General features: G+C 34.4%; 3 protein-coding genes and 1 pseudogene across 3 annotated transcripts; 3 read left to right on the top strand and 1 right to left on the bottom strand.

Annotated features, from left to right (window-relative positions):
* Nucleotides 1-860: 860 nt before the first annotated feature.
* Nucleotides 861-19,069, bottom strand: LOC116106758 (probable ribose-5-phosphate isomerase 3, chloroplastic). Its single transcript, XM_031393083.1, has 2 exons — nt 18,100-19,069; nt 861-1,085 (listed from the first exon to the last, which is right to left on the bottom strand). Exon 1 carries the CDS (start codon nt 18,930-18,932, stop codon nt 18,102-18,104), a length of 831 nt encoding a protein of 276 aa, XP_031248943.1. The 5' UTR covers nt 18,933-19,069; the 3' UTR covers nt 861-1,085; nt 18,100-18,101.
* Nucleotides 1,228-2,093, top strand: LOC116106747 (annotated as a pseudogene).
* On the top strand, nt 9,846-10,692 carry LOC116106759 (mitochondrial import inner membrane translocase subunit TIM23-1-like). The gene has a single exon (XM_031393084.1). It carries the CDS (start codon nt 9,954-9,956, stop codon nt 10,497-10,499), a length of 546 nt encoding a protein of 181 aa, XP_031248944.1. The 5' UTR covers nt 9,846-9,953; the 3' UTR covers nt 10,500-10,692.
* Nucleotides 15,140-16,797, top strand: LOC116106760. Its single transcript, XM_031393085.1, has 6 exons — nt 15,140-15,297; nt 15,400-15,579; nt 15,841-15,924; nt 16,040-16,165; nt 16,256-16,324; nt 16,451-16,797. The coding sequence occupies exons 2-6, from the start codon at nt 15,414-15,416 to the stop codon at nt 16,525-16,527; spliced, it is 522 nt and encodes a 173-aa protein (XP_031248945.1). The 5' UTR covers nt 15,140-15,297; nt 15,400-15,413; the 3' UTR covers nt 16,528-16,797.
* Nucleotides 19,070-19,944: the final 875 nt, after the last annotated feature.

Here is a 19,944-nt window from a genome sequence, read left to right on the forward strand (position 1 = left end):
GAGAAATTTTAAGAGGTAATATTAATGTCAAAGAGAGATATCAAGTAGAAATTATCAGCCATTCACTTGTTATATCTATTTTCACTTTCTGGCCTAATAGAAGACTTCCTGTAATGGGTTCATTTAAGCCCTCATAAACAATCAAAATCTTGTGCTATAAACAGAAAAGAGGAAGGTAAAATCATGAACATATAACAGACTTCAATGTCCCATACCTGATTGTAATCAAAATCAAATAATTAAATTACAAGTTTCATTCCTGCTGAGCATTCAAAGACACAACTTTAAGGAGCCTATTTTTGGCATTCAACATTTGATAAAGAAAAAATCTCAGATCTCTTTGTCAATCAGATTACATGTTCTTGCAATAAACTAGACAATCTCATCCTCCTTGTTACAGCTTCATTTTCAACCAAAATTTTCTCACTGAGATGCTGTCTATAGACTTTAGCCAATAATGAACCAACTCATGCATTGTTCCACATCTTATCAATGATTGAAGGATCTAAGAGGCTCCCCAATATAACCATATTTAGTTTCCCCCTAAAATTTTATTTCCGCATTCATCATCCACTACACATAACTATGCTTACCCCAATCTTTATTATCATGTAATGCACACCCAATCCCATTTTGTTACCAATACCACAACATAAAGTAAAAATACCTACTTCAATATTCAACATTGCATGATCTTGGAAAGAAATTTAACAACATAAAAAGTATATGCTCAATTGTTGCAATTTATCACAACTGTTCAACAGAATGAATATTATTTCCTCATTACACATATAGTTAAGAAAAATGAATTTATGAAACGACTTCATCACTTATTCATAGAAGTAATATCCAAACTAGGAGGCCATAAAACAATCTGTCTTCAATTATTGCACATATATATCCCAATTTGAGTTCAAGATACAAAATTTCTAACACCCCCAGCTTCCCAATCTAACAATTAGAGAACCAAAAAGAAAAGAAAAAAAAAAAAGTCCCAAACTCATCATAATAATACTGAACAAAAAGAAGAAGAGACAAAATCAAGCATAAAGACCAGATTTTGAAGTCCTCACCATCACCATCACCATCACTTGCTCTTCACTTCAACTCCATTCTTCCCAGCAATAATCACAGCAGTTGCCATATTCAAAAACACTCCTCTCAAATTAATAACTGGAGTTATTAATTTTCATAATAATATCATGGTATTTTATGAGGGTTAAGTAAATGGCTACAGCATGTATATCATTGGAGATTTAATTTCAATCTAAAATAATTAATCAATTAATTAATTAATAATTCTAGATTATAAACCAAACCGTGGACGCAATCAACTCCGAAAATTCCTTCCAGCCACCCTGTTTCACCTTAAACCTACGGCCTACACCTTTCTACTAAACCAAAACTAAGATTCTCTTAAACCTACAACTTCCTGCGCAAGACAAGATCAACTCCTCTTCAATGCAGATTCAGCTAACGAAGAACAAAAGCACCGTCAATACCACCCCTACCAGCAATTCAAATACCATCGAAAACCTCTACAATCTCCCAACTTCCCCGAATACCTCTTCCCCGAAGAGTCCCTAAATGCTCGCCGATCCTGGGGCGAGAATCTCCAATACTACACGGTTGCGGCTACTTACGGCGCCCTGTGGGCGCCATCAAAGGCTCCGTTCACGGCTTGCGCCAATCCGAGCCCTCTGACTCGCTCAAGCTCCGGGTCAATCGTGTTCTAACTCGGGCGGGCAAGGGTCGGCGGTTCGGGAACTCGCTGGGTGTTCTTGGGTTGATTTTCGCTGGATTGGAAGTGGGTTGGTGAGTTTGAGAGATAAAGATGAGTTGTGAACACTGTTGTGGCTGGGCTTGGTACTGGGGCCATTTATCGGGCTGCGGGTGGGGTCCGGTCAGCGGCGATCGCGGGGGCCATTGGTGGCGTCACGGCGGCGGCTGCAGTGGCTGGGAAGCAGGCTGTTAAGAGATATGTGCCCATAAACAGAATCGGTCATTCGGGGGTTTTAGGAGAGTTTGGTTTGATGGGTGATTTTGTAATGAAATTTGCGACTTGGTTTTTAATCGAAAACTTGTATCTGTAATTTTGATTTCAATGAATTGCTAAATATTAACCAGATAGTGGCTAGTTAATTATTTATATGTTGTTTGAAAACTGCTTGATTACAATGTGATGTTTTATTTTAATTATCCCTGATGATTGGAATTTATATAGCAGTGTGCAGAAGTTTACAGGCTTATTATTTTATGCAGACTTGACTTGATTTCTTCTTCCCACTTAAATTGTGCGCTATGAATTTGATTGAGAAGTTGAGGAAATGGCTTTGAGTTGGACTAAAATAAGAATGATTGGCAGTCAGGGAGCTTTTAGCAGAACCAGCAGCTGCAGTAATGGTGACTTCTTAGGTAACTTAATCAAAGCTTATCAAGTAGTATTACTAAATACTTAATTAAAGCATTGTTTTTACTGATGTTGTTAGTTTAAGAATCTGGGATTTTCTTGCGAATTAATTTTTTGTGTGTTATGGTGTGGCTCATAATTAGATATAAGGTAAACCAAATTCTACTACGTTGATGTTACATAAAGTCAGATAATCTTTGTGATGAATGAGAGATTAGTTGTTTCTTAAAAAAGATTTCTGTTTATTGATTCGATTAGTGTATTAACTGATTGAATTAATAGAACTTAGTTTGAGAGAGGATTAATGAGTAAATTATGTAACTCATTAACATTATTTGACATTAATTTTTTGTAACTTATGTTTCACTGTCTCCTTGATGAATATATAAATTTCCCAGAAAAATACCAAGTGCAGCCCCCAGACTGAAGATGAAGATGATCAATGGTGTGTCCTTATTTCAGGAAGAAAGTAAAGCCCAAATCTCAAAGCTACAAGAAAGCTGAGGATTAATTAAGAGATGAATTGCAGAAAATAGTTGCATGGTGCTAGTTGGTTGCATGTTGCAGTAGTTATTGTGAGTATCGAGTTGATTATGAGAGAGAAGCTCTTCAAGAAAGCCACAATACATGTTACGATTATTGTCGAAGAGAGCTCACGGAAAGTGCTTTTACTTGCACAATCTTCTGTTTTTATAAATGTGCACCTACATCGGTGGAACTGCATTTGGTAATTGAAACTAGTTTTCCTTTTGCTTTTACCATTTTTTTCTCGATATGTATAAATACATAGTATAGAGATGGAACTTAGTTACGTTTTAGGTATATATCCAGTGTTGTTTCTTTATAAATATACAAGAACTGTGAAAACAATGAATAGTTCTGCAATTCTTTTTAGAGAATGTCAGAAGATAATTACAATGGTTGACTTGATCTAATAGATTAAGTAAGGTTGCATGTTACTGCCAGGAAATATTCAGGAGAAGGCCAATCCATGCATATATCATATATACTCAACCACTGTATCCTATTATACCTTTGTATCTAAAAATGACTGTTAGAAAGGTTCTTTTAATTTTGAGATTTTACTTTTGCTTTTTGATTATTAGTATAAAGAGTAACATTATATGGAGTTTATAAGGCCATTTAATAGTAATTTGTATCTCGTTCATCAATTTACGGTCTTTTAGTTGCTTATGTATTAATGAGAACTAGCACAAACCTTTTTTTTTTTTTTTTTTTTTTTTTTCTTTTAAGAGTGTTTGGACTAGCTTATACGTACCTCAACAATACTTCGGGATCTTGGAATTACCGGTGGATAAAAACTTCAGTGGCTACCTTTAGTAATCGAAAAGAGATTCGAATTCATGACTCTTAAATAATATATCCAAGAGTCTCTATCGAACTACTTAATCACTCAAAGGTAGCTAGCACAAACTCATTGCTCTCCTGAGGTTTGGGTCATTAGCCCTATATTTCATATACTAGAATCACCCCCTAAACCAAACTTCCGTTAGTGAGCAATAAACGGTTGAAGGGCAAAAGAGAGTTGCCTAACATTCATGATCCAGCACCATCGTCACTCTCTAACCACAACAAAACACCCAGCATGGAAATTGAAAATACCTCGTTGCAAATCTACTATCTCTATGTTTACATGCAATCAATTCATGTTCATGCCACCACTCTTACCATTCATTTCCCTAACTCGTTGAAACTCTATTGTATTTGATTGTTTTGACTTTTTTATGGTAAAATCATTTGCTTGGCTTCTACGAAAAGAGAGAAAAGAGAAAGGAACTTATTTCCTACTTTCGAGGGTCCTGTCTTTTTATTACAACCTACGCTTCTCACTAAAGTCCATCAATTTGGGGGAGATTACTAGTATTTTAAATGGCAAGACCTTAAGATAATCAACCAAAAGTTCAGGGGTGATGATGTCTTTCTCTAAACTTAGCACCTTCCAAAACTTAGGATGAACACCACTCTATTCAGGTAGATTTCCGAAGGGTAATTTTAATAACTTCATAGTCTTAATCTGATCCAAAAATATAATAAATCGCAAGGAGAACTACTCTCAAGACCCTACTTTAGAAAGTAAAATAAAATTAGAATAATATTAATTTAATTTAACATAGTTTTTGTTAATTTAAAAATTGAGTAAACAATTTTTCCCACCCAGGTTGCCTGAATGACTTTCCATCCAAAAAGTTCAAAATAACACTTTCCACGCAAAGTTAATATTTTGTTATTACCAAAGCAAATTTGGCCGAGACGAGTGGCGAAAAATTTTCTCTGTCACTACCATTTGAACCTCCAATCTCATATTTACAAAATCTTTTCACTCGGTATCTGATTTCTCGTCGATTGTTGGTCACCATAAAGCTAGGATTTTCTATTCTTAACTGATTCGACTGATTCGATAGTGAATATTCAATCATAACCACCATTCAAGAACTGGCTCCACTCTACAACACCCTCTCACCTTAGCTCCTAGTAACTTGCAGAAAATTGACTGAAAAAGTGACGATTTTTGGATATTAACGAAATGCAAAACTTTGGGAGGAAAAGTGGTATTTTGAAACTTTTTGTGTGGGAAAGGTTATCAAGCCAAACCTTGGGTGGAAGAAATCGTTTACTCTTAAATAATTTGGGGTCAATTCACCAACCCCTTTCACAATTATATAAATTAACTTGTGATTTTTTATTATTATATGCACTAAACACATCAAATTCTTAGAATTCGTACGTTTGTTCAAATTTAGGTGATCACTAACTAACTACTCCTCCAATATATATATATTAATCTTTTGTAATATATCTATTCTTGACCTATTCATTTCAAATAGCAATAATATTATAAATGAAATGATAAACTTGCAATATTCAACGACAGAATAAACTTATTGAAAATTATATTATAATATTCCATGTTTCAATTTATTGAACCTAACTGGGTTTCACGTTCAGCTTTGAAACTACCTGGATTGTAACAATACAATTTTATAAAAAAAAAAAAAAAAAAAAAAAAAAAAAAAAAACATCTTCTTTCAAAAAGATAATGCTTCAAAATTATGATAGGGTGACTACTTGTTTGTTAATTCTCCACTATGCCATCATGTTGTTGACTTGGTATGCCTAATGACATTCAAGTCCAAATGTTCATCCGGGACATGATCATCTTGGAATTTTCTACTCAAATTTCTGTTTTAGTGAAAGAAATTCTGTTGAAATTGGGTTGAGACCTGTAGAAAAGCACTTCCAAGTTCAAATTTTGCAGTGAAAAGCAATTTTCTTGTAATAGGTGTCTAGTTTATGACTTCATTTATGGCTCATATCATGGTAATTCCCAATCCCAGTTGTGTCAAACTGATATGATGAATCAAGAATTTGAGTAGATCCTGAGAGAAAAATGGAGATGCAGAAAAAAATATGAGAGTGAAGGAAAATACTCTATCATTTCTAAAAGTTACTGTTGCATGGTATAGCTAAAGACAACATAATAACAAAAGAAAACATGTGATTGTTTCGCAATATCTGCAATAGTCTGTCTGTCGCCCATCTGATAAGCGAAATAGGAATGAATCTTGCAACTTAAGAAACAAGTAAATCTTGTTTTCAAGAAAACATTATATATAGATAATATTAGTCTCCAACGAAATTCAAAAAAATGAGCATAAGCATAAGAGAAGATTATGTCCACATGGCAATTTCCTTCAATCCTTATTAGAATTAGGAAACCTCTATGTCGTGCGACCTCTTGTCATTTAAAATGTTGAAGTTTACATACAACTCACAATTCTAACAACCCCTTCTCAATTGTTAAAAACTAGATATATTTAGTAGAATTAAAGAACATTTAGGGAATAAAATATGTGTAATCTTACCTGAATGTGACAGCATCTTTTGATTATGAGCATATTGTGACAGAGAAGAAGAAATTCCAATAGATAATATTAATAACACCAATAATGATTGACATTCAAACTGCAATTTAAACATAAACAATTGAAAATTTCAAACATAAGAAAAGAATTGATTACTCTATCTGCAGAAGCTTCCACAATGGTCAAATTTCTTCACTTTGATCTTTGAAATTAAGATAATTTATGTGCAAAGAGAAGTTCAATATTTCTAGTTTTATATGTGTGTCTTTGTATATATAGATAAATGTAAAGACTGCCTCAACCTCCTCTGCAGAGCCTCTCTTTCTGTCTTGGCGAAAGAAAAAATGTCTTCTTTCAGAGTCATGGCTTTTCTAGCTGTTCTCGTAGTGTTGCTACCTATGACTGCTCGGGGCGGGGGTGGGGGCCCTGGGGGCATGGGGACGGCTGGGGTTTTGATTATTGTCTCCAGCTTATTCCATTCTCTGGTACAACATCTGCCTCTCTCTCTCTCTCTCTGTATGATATACAATTATATACATGGGTTTACATGTACAGATACTTGTTGCTTTTGTGAATTACAGAGAATCCTGTGACATGGTGGAATGTGGAAAGGGAACATGCAAATCAAATGCCTTCCGTACAACTATGTCTGTGAATGTGACTGGTTGGAAGAGAGCTGAGGATGATGATGACATATACGATTTTGATTTTAAAAGATCTCGTCACTTTTTCCTCCCCTGCAATTCCAAACTGTAAGCTCTTTCTTGTACTTAATGTCTTTAAACGTACGGGAAGTGATTTTGCCATGTTATCTTTCTGATATTATATGACACGGAATATTTTCGTGATTAAAAAAACGTGCTGAGTTTGATCCAATAATGCAAGAACACCTTAGACGTATTCAAAATGGAGAAATTCATACTCATTATCTTGGTCATAATATACAAAATGAGTTGATAAATATTTTAGCATTAGAAATAAGAAATACCATTATTAAAAAAAATCAAAGAATCAAAATATTTTTCAGTTATACTTGATTGTACCCCAAATACAAGTCATCAAGAACAAATGTCACTTATATTAAAATGTGTAGATATTTCAATAAGTCCAATAAAAATAGAAGAGTACTTTATAGATTTTATAAAAGTGGATGATATTTCTGGTCAAGGTCTTTTTAATATTCTCAAAAGTACATTAAAAAATCTTGAACTTGATGTAAATAATGTGAGAGGACAAGGATATGATAATGGGTCTAATATGAAAGGTAAAAATAAAGGTGTGCAAAAAAAGATTATTAGATATATATAAATTCTGGAGCATTTTATACACCATGTGGTTGTCACAATCTTAATTTAGTTCTTTGTAATATGGCTATTCATGTACTAATGCTATTACATTTTTTGGAGTGACACAATGTATATACTCATTATTTTCTTCTTCTACAAAACGATGGAAAATTTTGCAAGACCATGTTTCTAATTTGACACTTAAGTCATTATCACAAACACGTTGGGAAAGTCGTGTTGAAAGTGTTAAAGCAATAAAATTTCAAGCTCCACAAATAAGAGATGCTTGATATCAATTAGTAGAAACTAGTGAAGATCTTAAAACAAAAAATGAAGCTATTTCTTTAGTAACATATGAGATTGAAAATTTTGAACGTCTATTAGGCATGAATATTTGGTATGAATTGTTATTTGCTATTAATACGGTTAGTAAATATTTACAATCTAAAAATATGGACATTATTGTTGCAACAGATCAGTTGAAATGTCTTGTTTCATTTTTTGAAAAATATAGAGAAAATGGGTTTACATCTTCTATGATTTCTACTAAAGAGATTGCAAAGCAAATGAATATAGAACTAAAATTTCATGAAAAACGTATAATAAAGAGAAAAAAACAATTTGATGAGAATAAAAACGTAGAGATGAAATTGTCTGCTGATGAATCTTTTAGAATAAATTATTTCACATATTTAGTTGATTATGCCATTTCCTCACTTCAAAGTGGGTTTGAACAATTTAAAATATATAGTAATAACTTTGGTTTCATTTATAATATAGAAAAGTTAAAATTGCTTGATGATGGTAGTTTGCAGAAACATTGTTTAAATCTTGAAAACTTTTTAAAACATGTCATGCTCTCTGATATTAATGGTTTAGATTTATATTCAGAATTAAAAGTTTTAAAAGAAATTATAAACGTGGAAATTAAAACACCGCTTGAGATACTAGATTTTATAAAAAAGGTGAATTCTTTTCCAAATGCATGGATAACTTATAGAATACTATTAACTATTCCTGTTACTGTAGCTTCAGCAGAAAGAAGTTTTTCAAAATTAAAGTTAATAAAATCTTATTTGCGTTCAACTATGTCACAAGAAAGATTAAGTAATTTGTCTATATTATCAATTGAAAAAGATTTGGTTTCTAAACTTGAATATAAAAATTTAATTAGTGATTTTGCATTTCAAAAGGCAAGAAAAATAAATTTGAAATAATTTTTTAATATATGCTTATATTATTAGAAGGCCACTAAAGTAACTCTTGCCTAAGGTCACAAATATTATTGAGACGGCCCTTCAAATATGTCAGATGTAGTGAAACAAACCCTCTACGTATTAAATTGATGGGTGAACACCAATACTTGCATGATCACTTCCTCATTGCAAGAAAACTATAATATTCAGCCTTTGCATACGTGAGAGTTTCTAGTAGGAGAACCATGGTATCAGGTGCTGATAGATAGCAAGGCAACTATGGGCTCTTATGCTTTAGAAGAACTCCACCATAAGGAAGAAAAAGACTGTACTAGAGTTCATAGCATGACCGAGAAGCCCAAGGAAATTGCACTTTTGGAGACTTCATGAACCTATAGATAGGCGCAAATCAGTTTAATGAGACCCGAAAGGATGAAGATTTGGTAAACTAGAAAAGACCAATACGTTCACGCTAATGTATATAAAAAAAAAAAAAGCGAAAGTGATACATGGTTGTTCAAGATTTTGGCGACACTCTTGATGATTCTATTATTTTAACTTATTTGACCTTAATGGTGAATTCTTATTAGATTGCTTATCTTTTGTTTTATCCTTTTATCGAATTAAATTCATTTTGAAGTTGGAAGCTCTATAAAAGAGAGATTTATGTACATTATAAGGTAGAGAAAAATTACTAATATTTCTGGTTTTAACAAAGTTTATTCTCTTGAAATCTTCACTGTTTATTTCTAATATATTTAACTGCATACTCAAGAGAACTTTTAAGAAGAATTATTCAAATAATTAAAAGATTAAGAGAAAACTTATTCAGATATTAACTTTTTCTTTAAAATTAGAATATGTTTTCCCTCTCAAATTAATAACTGGAGTTATTAATTTTCATAATAATATCATGGTTATTATGAGGGTTAAGTAAATGGCATCAGCATGTATATCACTTGGATATTTAATTTCAATCTAAATTAATTAATCAATTAATTAATTAATAATTCTAGATTATAAACCAAAACCGTGACGCAATCAACTCCGAAAATTCCTTCCAGCCCACCTTTGTTTCACCTTAAACCCTACGGCCTACACCTTTCTACTAAACCAAAACTAAGCATTCTCTTAAACCCTACAACTTCCTGCGCAAGACAAGATCAACTCCTCTTCAATGGCAGATTCAGCTAACGAAGAACAAAAGCACCGTCAATACCACCCCTACCAGCAATTCCAAATACCCATCGAAAACCTCTACAATCTCCCAACTTCCCCCGAATACCTCTTCCCCGAAGAGTCCCTAAATGCTCGCCGATCCTGGGGCGAGAATCTCCAATACTACACCGGTTGCGGCTACTTATCCGGCGCCCTTGTGGGCGCCATCAAAGGCTCCGTTCACGGCTTGCGCCAATCCGAGCCCTCTGACTCGCTCAAGCTCCGGGTCAATCGTGTTCTTAACTCGGGCGGGCAAGTGGGTCGGCGGTTCGGGAACTCGCTGGGTGTTCTTGGGTTGATTTTCGCTGGATTGGAAAGTGGGTTGGTGAGTTTGAGAGATAAAGATGATTTGTTGAACACTGTTGTGGCTGGGCTTGGTACTGGGGCCATTTATCGGGCTGCGGGTGGGGTCCGTTCAGCGGCGATCGCGGGGGCCATTGGTGGCGTCACGGCGGCGGCTGCAGTGGCTGGGAAGCAGGCTGTTAAGAGATATGTGCCCATATAAACAGAATCGGTCATTCGGGGGTTTTAGGAGAGTTTAGGTTTGATGGGTGATTTTGTAATGAAATTTGTCGACTTGGTTTTTAATCGAAAAATCTTGTATCTGTAATTTTGATTTCAATGAATTGCTAAATTATTAACCAGATAGTGGCTATGTTAATTATTTATATGTTGTTTGTAAAACTTGCTTGATTACAATGTTGATTGTTTTATTTTAATTATCCCTGACATTGATTGGAATTTATATAGCAGATTGTGCAGAAGTTTACAGGCTTATTATTTTTATGCAGACTTGACTTGATTTTCTTTCTCCCACTTAAATTTGTGCGCTATGAATTTGATTGAGAAGTTGAGGACAATGGCTCTTTGAGTTGGACTAAAATAAGAATGATTGGCAGTCAGGGAGCTTTTAGCAGAACCAGCAGCTGCAGTAATGGTGACTTCCTTAGGTAACTTAATCAAAGCTTATCAAGTAGTATTACTAAATACTTAAATTAAAGCATTGTTTTTACTGATGTTGTTAAGTTTAAGAATCTGGTATTTTCTTCGGATTAATTTTTTGTGTGTTATGGTGTGGCTCATAATTAAATATAAGGTAAACCAAATTCTACTACGTTGATGTTACATAATTGTCAGATAATCTTTGTTGATGAATGAGAAGAATAGTTGTTTCTTAAAAATAGATTTCTATTTATTGATTCGATTAGTGTATTAACTGATGTAATTAATAGAACTGATAGTTTGAGAGAGGATTAATGAGTAAATTATGTAACTCTCATTAACATTTATTTGACATTAATTTTTTGTAACTTATGTTTCACTGTGTCCTTGATGAATATATAAATTTCCCCAGAAAACTACCAAGTGCAGCCCCAAGCTGAAGATGAAGATGATCAATGGTTGTGTCCTTATTTCGGGAAGAAAGTAAAGCCCCAATCTCCAAAGCTACAAGAAAGCTGAGGATTAATTAAGAGATGAATTGCAGAAAAAATAGTTGCATGGTGCTAGTTGGTTGCATTGTTGCAGTAGTTATTGTGAGTATCGAGTTGATTTATGAGAGAGAAGCTCGTCAAGAAAGCCACAATACATGTTACGATTATTGTCGAAGAGAGCTCATGGAAAGTGCTTTTACTTGCACAATCTTCTGTTTTTATAAATGTGCACCTACACTCGGTGGTAACTGCATTTGGTAATTGAAACTAGTTTTCCTTTTTGCTTTTACCATTCTTTTTTCTCGATATGTATAAATACATAGTATTTGAGATGGAACTTAGTCTTACGTTTTAGGTATATATCCACGTGTTGTTTCTTTATAAATATACAAGAAGTGTGAAAACAATGAATAGTTCTGCCAATTCTTTTTAGAGTAATGTACAGAAGATAATTACAATGGTTGACTTGATTCTAATTAGATTAAGTTAAGGTTGCATGTTACTGCCAGGAAATATTCAGGAGAAGGCCAAGCCATGCATATATCATATATACTCAACCACTCTATCCTATTTTATCTTTGTCATCTATAAATATGCACTGTTAGATAAGGTTCTTTTAATTTTGAGTTTTTGCTTTTGCTTTCTGATTTATTAGTATAAAGATGCTACATACATATTGCAAGTTTATAAGCCCATTTAATAGTAATTTGTATCTCGTTCATCAATTTACGGTCTTTTAGTTGCTTATGTATTAATGAGAACTAGCACAAACCTTTTTTTTGTTTTTTATATGATTGAGAGTGTCTAGACCAGCTTATGCGTATTTCAACTAATCCTTCGGGATCTTGGAACTATCGGTTAGGTAAGAGCTCCAGTGGTTACCCCTATTAGTAATGGAAGAGAGACTCGAACTCATGACCTCTTGAATAATATACCTAAGAGTCTTTATCGAACTACTTAATCATTTGCCCTCCTGAGGTTAAGGTCATCTAGCCCTGTTGTTTCATATACTAGGATACACCCCCCTAAACCAAACTTCTGTTAGTGAGCAATAAACGGTTGAGGGGCAAAAGAGAGTTCCTTAACATTCATCGATCCAGCAGCATCGTCACTCTCTAACCACACCAAAACACCCAGCATGGAAATTGAAAATACCTCGTTGCAAATCTACTACTCTCTATGTTTACATGCAACTCAATTCATGTTCATGCCACCACTCTTACCCATTCATTTCCCTAACTCGTTGAAACTCTTATTGTATTTGATTGTTTTGACTTTTTCTTATGGTAAAATCATTTGCTTGGCTTCTACGAAAAGAGAGAAAAGAGAAAGAGAACTTATTTCCTATACAACTTTCGAGGGTAATGTCTTTTTATTACAACCTAACGCTTCTCACTAAAGTCCATCAATTTGAGGGGGAGATTTACTAGTATTTGAAATGGCAAGACCTTAAGGTAACCAACCAAAAGTTCAGGGGTGATGATGTCTTTCTCTAAACTATAGGACCTTTCCACCAACTCCTAATGGATGAACACCACTCTATTCAGGTAGACTTCCGAAGGGTTATTTTAAATTTTTAATAACTTCAAAGTCTAATCTGATCCAAAAATATAACAAATCGCAAGGAGAACTACTCTCAAGACCATTACTTTAGAAAGTAAAATATAAATTAGAATAATATAATTAATTGAACACATGTAGTTTATGTTAATTTAAAATATGAGTAAACAACTTTTTCCATCAAAAAGTTTAAAATACCACTTTCTCACCCAAGTGTAATATTTTGTTACTATTGAAAGCCGATTTCGGCCGATCGGGCGGGCGAAAAATTCTCTCGTCCCCACCATTTGAATCTTAGTCTCATATTTACAAAACCCCTCCCACTCCGACACCTGATCTCGTTTATTGGTCACCCAAAGCTAGATTTTTCTTTCTTAGCTGATTTTTTACTGATTCAACAGCGAATATTCAATCGGTAACCACTATTCAATCTACTAGCCTACAAAAACCCCTCTCACTTAGCTCCTGGTAACTTGCCGAACACGATTGAAAAAGTGAAATATATTTGGATATTACGAATGTAAACTTTGAGAGAAAAGTGGTATTTGAAACTTTTGGGTGGGAAATTTATTGAGCCAAACCTTGGGTGGGAAGAAATCGTTTAATCTTAAAATAATTTGGCGTCTAATTCACCAACCCTTTCACAATTATATAAAATTAACTGTGATTTTTTAATTATTATATGCACTAAACACATCAAATTTTAGAATTCATACATTTGCTAAATTTTAGGTATGTCACTAACTAACTACTCATATTATTTAATCTTTTGTAATATATCTATTTCTTGACCTATTCATTCACAGAGCAATAATATATAAAATGAAATGATAAACTTGCAATATTCAACGACAGAATAAATTATTGAAAATTACTATATAATATTGCATGTTTCAATTTCAGATATGATAACTACTGGATTGTACGCAACTACATATAAAAAAAAAAAAAAAAAAAAAACCACTCTTCTTTTCAAAAATAATGCTTAAAATTATTGATAGGGTGACTAGTGTTTGTTAATTCTCCACTATGCCATCATGTGTTGACTTGGTATGCCTAATGACATTCAAGTCCAAATGTTCATCCGGGACATTATATCTGGGATTTTTACTCAAATTTCTGTTTAGTGTGAAAGAAATTCTGTTGAAATGTGGTTGAGACCTGTAGAAAAGACTTCCAAGTTCAAATTTTGCAGTACAAAGCAATTCTTGTATAGTTGTCTAGTTTATGACTTCATTTATGGCTCATATCATTGTAATTCCCAATCCCAGTTTGTGTCAAAACTGATATGATGAATCAAGAATTTGAGTAGATCCTGAGAGAAAAATGGAATGCAGAAAAAATATGAGGTTGTTTACTCATACAAAAGATAGTTCTTGATGAAGGAATACTCATCTATTCTAAAAGGTACTGTTGCATGGTATAGCTAAAGACAAACATAATAAACAAAGAAAACATTGTGATTGTTTCGCAACATCTGCAAATTCGTCTGTCGTCGCCATCTGATAATGCGAAATAGGAATGAATCTTGCAACTTAAGAAACAAGTAATCTTGTTTTTCAAGAAAACATTATAATAGATATAATAGTCTCCACAACGAAATTCAAAAACTTGAGCATAAGCATAAGAGAAGATATTGCTCCACATGGCATTTACCTTCAGTCCTTATTAGAATTAGGAAACTCTATGTCGTGCCGACCTCTTGTCATTTTAAATATGTTGAAGTTTACATACAACTCACAATTCTAACAACCCTTCTCAACTTGTAAAAAACTAGATATATTTAGTAGATTAAAGAACATTTAAGGGAATAAATATGTATGTGTAATCTACCTGAATGTGACAGCATTTTTGATCGAAGCATATTGTGACAGAGAAGAAATTCCAATATGATAATATTAAGAACACCAATAATTGATTGACATATTCAAACTGCAATATTTAAACAATAAACAATGGAAAATTTCAAACATAAGAAAAGAATTGATTACTGAATTCTGCAGAAGCTTCCAAATGTCAAATTTCTCACTTTGATCTTTGAAATTAAGATAATTTATGTGCAAAGAGAAGTTCAATTTTAGTTTTATATGTGTGTCTTTGAATATGTAATAATATAAAGACTTGCCTCAGCCTCTCTGCAGAGTCTCTCTTCCTGTCTTGGCGAAAGGAAAAATGTCTTCTTTAGAGTCAGGCTTTTCTAGCTGTCTCGTAGTGTTGCTACCTATGACTGCTCTCGGGGGCGGGGGGGTGGGGGCCATGGGGACGGCTGGGGTTTTCATTATTTGTCTCCAGCTTATCCTCCATTCTCTGGTACAACATCTGCTCTCTCTCTTCTCTCTCTCTCTCTCTGCATGATTATCAATTAATCCAGGGTTTACATGTACAGATACTTGTTGCTTTTGTGAATTACAGAGAATCCCTGTGACATGGTGGAATGTGGAAAGGGAACATGCAAATCAAATGCCACTTTTCCGTACAACTATGTCTGTGAATGTGAACCTGGTTGGAAGAGAGCTGAGGATGATGATGACATATACGATTTTGATTTTAAAAGATCTCGTCACTTTTTCCTCCCCTGCATAATTCCAAACTGTAAGCTCTTTCTTGTACTTAATGTCTTTAAACTGTACGGGAAGTGATTTTGCCATGTTATCTTTCTGATATTATATGCACGGAATATTTTCTGAATTAACAAACAATCCTTTACAAAGCTGTAAACAAAACAATATTTCATATTTAAATTAAGAGTGCTCAGTACCTTATGTGCAGCTAGATGAAGACTGGAGTGACATCAGAGACTAAATTTGCAATTTTTCAAGAAGTAATATCGACTTTTTCTTTGGTTCTTTTCAGGTACTCTTAACTATGGTACCTGCCAGCCAGCTCCACCACCAGTTCCTGAGAAAACATTTCCTACCAATTTTTCTACCTTTGACCGTAAACCACATACGAACATCTCTTCTCATTATCATCCCCTCAATCTTTTATGTTTCTTTATCTTGTGTTCCCAGTCATCACTTCATTTTTTCTTTCACGTTGTACCTGTTTGTAGCTTGCAATTGGGTCTACTGTGGAGAAGGCACATGCAAAAAGACGACCACTTACAAACACACATGTGAATGCAATCCTGGGTTCTCTAATCTTCTCAACATATCTTATTATCCATGCTACAGCAACTGTAAGAACATAAACATGATGTTTTACTAACAAATACATAACAATTTAACAATCTGAAAAACTAATTTGAGAAACAATTTCGAATTCTTAGGTACACTGGGATCTGATTGTTCGGCTCTCGGGATTACAGCTTCAAATGATCAAACAAGTGCAAATCACGGTGAGATGGACTGCAAATCGGACATTAAACTTCTTTTTCTTCCCCTGAAAAATTATGAAACATTATCCAAAGCCAAGGTATATCCAATGATCAAATTCTGATCCTTTTTCCTTCTCTTGCTTTCAGGTACCTCACTTCTACCGGGAAAGTTCCATTTGATGACCATATTGATGATGTTCATTGCTATGGCTCTGTGGAAGTAGGATACAATCTGATGGGTCAGATCTAGGCTACCAGACTCTAGTCTCTTCGTGGAGACTTTACCATACTAGGATATATTCATTTGGTGCATCGTTCTTTTAATTCTTCATGCGTATTCTTGTTTATAAATTCAGTTTGAATAAATAAGTCAGGTACTGGCCTAGATGGAGAACGATTGTTGTATACAGAACACTATAGAATTAGAGTTTTAAGTATATATGATTGTTTTGTTTATGTATCATATCATTAATGATTGTTTTGTTTATGTATCATATCTGAGCTTGAATTATGCTTTATATATCTTACTCTTGTCATCCTTTTTTGTTTGGAAATCAAATGAACTGTCTGGGGAGAAGATAACAAGATTGAGATAACTTCAAATGAAACAATCAGTTTAAACAAAACTTCTTCATATATATAAACCATATGTCTTCTGAGGCAATTGACTGTAATGAGCTAATGACCCCAAGATAAAGTAGTGACCTATTTTAGAGGAGAAATTTTAAGAGGTAATATTAATGTCAAAGAGAGATATCAAGTAGAAATTATCAGCCATTCACTTGTTATATCTACTTTCACTTTCTGGCCTAATAGAAGACTTCCTGTAATGGGTTCATTTAAGCCCTCATAAACAATCAAAATCTTGTGCTATAAACAGAAAAGAGGAAGGTAAAATCATGAACATATAACAGACTTCAATGTCCCATACCTGATTGTGATCAAAATCAAATAATTAAATTACAAGTTTCATTCCTGCTGAGCATTCAAAGACACAACTTTAAGGAGCCTATTTTTGGCATTCAACATTTGATAAAGAAAAAATCTCAGATCTCTTTGTCAATCAGATTACATGTTCTTGCAATAAACTAGACAATCTCATCCTCCTTGTTACAGCTTCATTTTCAACCAAAATTTTCTCACTGAGATGCTGTCTATAGACTTTAGCCAATAATGAACCAACTCATGCATTGTTCCACATCTTATCAATGATTGAAGGATCTAAGAGGCTCCCCAATATAACCATATTTAGTTTCCCCCTAAAATTTTATTTCCGCATTCATCATCCACTACACATAACTATGCTTACCCCAATCTTTATTATCATGTAATGCACACCCAATCCCATTTTGTTACCAATACCACAACATAAAGTAAAAATACCTACTTCAATATTCAACATTGCATGATCTTGGAAAGAAATTTAACAACATAAAAAGTATATGCTCAATTGTTGCAATTTATCACAACTGTTCAACAGAATGAATATTATTTCCTCATTACACATATAGTTAAGAAAAATGAATTTATGAAACGACTTCATCACTTATTCATAGAAGTAATATCCAAACTAGGAGGCCATAAAACAATCTGTCTTCAATTATTGCACATATATATCCCAATTTGAGTTCAAGATACAAAATTTCTAACACCCCCAGCTTCCCAATCTAACAATTAGAGAACCAAAAAGAAAAAAAAAAAAGTCCCAAACTCATCATAATAATACTGAACAAAAAGAAGAAGAGACAAAATCAAGCATAAAGACCAGATTTTGAAGTCCTCACCATCACCATCACCATCACTTGCTCTTCACTTCAACTCCATTCTTCCCAGCAATAATCACAGCAGTTGCCATATTCAAAAACAACCCATGTTCCACAACTCCTTCAAGCTTCCCAATCTCCTCCCCAGCAGCAACCCCATCTCTGATAGGCGTCTCAAAATACAAATCAACAATGTAGTTAAAATTATCAGTCACATAAGGCTTCCCTTCTGGAGTCAATCTCAACTTCGCTTCAGCACCCACTTCTTTAAACATCTCCTGAAGCCTAACCAAATTATATTTCCAACAAAACTGAACCACTTCAACTGGCATTGCCAGTTTACTCCCGCCAAGTCCACTAACTAACTTTGTTTCATCAGCAACAACAACAAAACTCTTCGAAGCAGCTTCCACCATTTTCTCACGCAAAAGGGCCCCACCGCGACCCTTTACGAGGTTAAGATCAGGGTCAACCTCGTCAGCTCCGTCAATGGCCAAGTCAAGAACGGGGTGTTCATCAAGTGTAGTGAGAGGGATGTTGAGCGATCTCGCTTGCTCTTCGGTGCGTTTAGAGGTTGGGATTCCAATGATGTCAGTTAATTGGCCGGTTTTGAGGAGGAGGCCGAGCTTGTCGACGACGAAAGCGGCAGTGGAGCCGGTACCGAGGCCGAGAACCATGCCGGATTTGACATAGTCGACAGCTTTATCAGCAGCGAGCTTCTTTAAGTCATCCTGGGTGAGAGCGGGGACAGCTTGGGCTCTGATGGAGAGGGAGGTGGGGAAGCGTAGTTTAAGTGGTTTAGGGGGGCGAAGGATAAGGTTGGGAGAAGTAGTGTGGAGAGAGGAGAGAAGGGATAAGGAGGCCATAGTGGTGGTTGTTGTTGCGGTGGAGAGAAATGAGTGTTTTGGGTGGGAGTTTGATGGATGGGTGGGTGATTTTTGTTAGATGAGAATTGGAAGGTGGGAATGGGATTTGTTTTGTCTTGTCTGTCTCTATGGTTTTCTGTTAGTTTGTTGGTCCTGGCCTTTTCCAAACTGGAAAAGGTGACTTTAGGTTGGTGGGATTGTGTAAAGATTACTAGTTTTTTTGTTTATGGCCGCTGTTCTTTGACCTCAAAACAAGAGTCAAATTACCCTGAATAATACTACATCAATAAACCACTTTCACCAACTTTTTCTCACAATCTAACGTAACAGATCATAATTAGTTAGTTCATAACGGGTCTTACATGGGTCTTGCATAGGTCCTACTAATTAATTGTCAACTGCCACGTCAGGTTGTGAGAGAAAGTTTGTAAGAAATGATCGTTGGTGTAATATTACTCAATTATATTACTATTCCGAGGTTTGGTGTCAAACCTGTTTCTCCTCCAACTTTAAGAAATTTAATTAACTCTCATACCCTAAATACAAGTTTTATCAATTACAAGGGATAGTATAAGGGTAAAACAAAGATAAAGATTGAGTCAGAATCTAATCTTACAAACTCTCTCACAATCTTGATGTGACATTTGCAATTGGTGAGCTCACAATTCGATAGGTAGAACCCATTTACGAGTTAACCTATTATGAGCTACCATATCGAGGTTATAAGAGAAAGTTTATAAGATTAGATTATAAATATAGTATTATTCGTAAAACAAAGACATTTTCAATAAATCGCCACTAGGTGATTGAGCAGTCAACTTGGACTCTTAGGTGTATTACTTAATAAGACTTGAGTTCGATCCACCTAAGCTCCTAATAAAGATGATCATTAGAGACTTATCTGGTTGTTAACTTTAAAATCTTGAGAGAATAGTCTCAATCATCAAAAAAGTAATGACCGAAAATGTTAGCAAAATATATTCAAAATATATTTTTTAACCTTTGTTTTAAA

Source organism: Pistacia vera, unplaced genomic scaffold (assembly GCF_008641045.1).
Source record: "Pistacia vera cultivar Batoury unplaced genomic scaffold, PisVer_v2 Contig521, whole genome shotgun sequence".
Taxonomy (NCBI): domain Eukaryota; kingdom Viridiplantae; phylum Streptophyta; class Magnoliopsida; order Sapindales; family Anacardiaceae; genus Pistacia; species Pistacia vera.

Coding starts and splice junctions, on each gene's coding strand:
- LOC116106759 (XM_031393084.1), top strand. CDS start 9,954: ATGGCAGATTCAGCTAACGAAGAACAAAAGCACCGTCAATACCACCCC.
- LOC116106758 (XM_031393083.1), bottom strand. CDS start 18,932: ATGGCCTCCTTATCCCTTCTCTCCTCTCTCCACACTACTTCTCCCAAC.
- LOC116106760 (XM_031393085.1), top strand. CDS start 15,414: ATGGTGGAATGTGGAAAGGGAACATGCAAATCAAATGCCACTTTTCCG. Junction 15,580..15,840: donor CCCCTGCATAATTCCAAACT/GTAAGCTCTTTC, acceptor GGTTCTTTTCAG/GTACTCTTAACTATGGTACC. Junction 16,166..16,255: donor TTATCCATGCTACAGCAACT/GTAAGAACATAA, acceptor TCGAATTCTTAG/GTACACTGGGATCTGATTGT.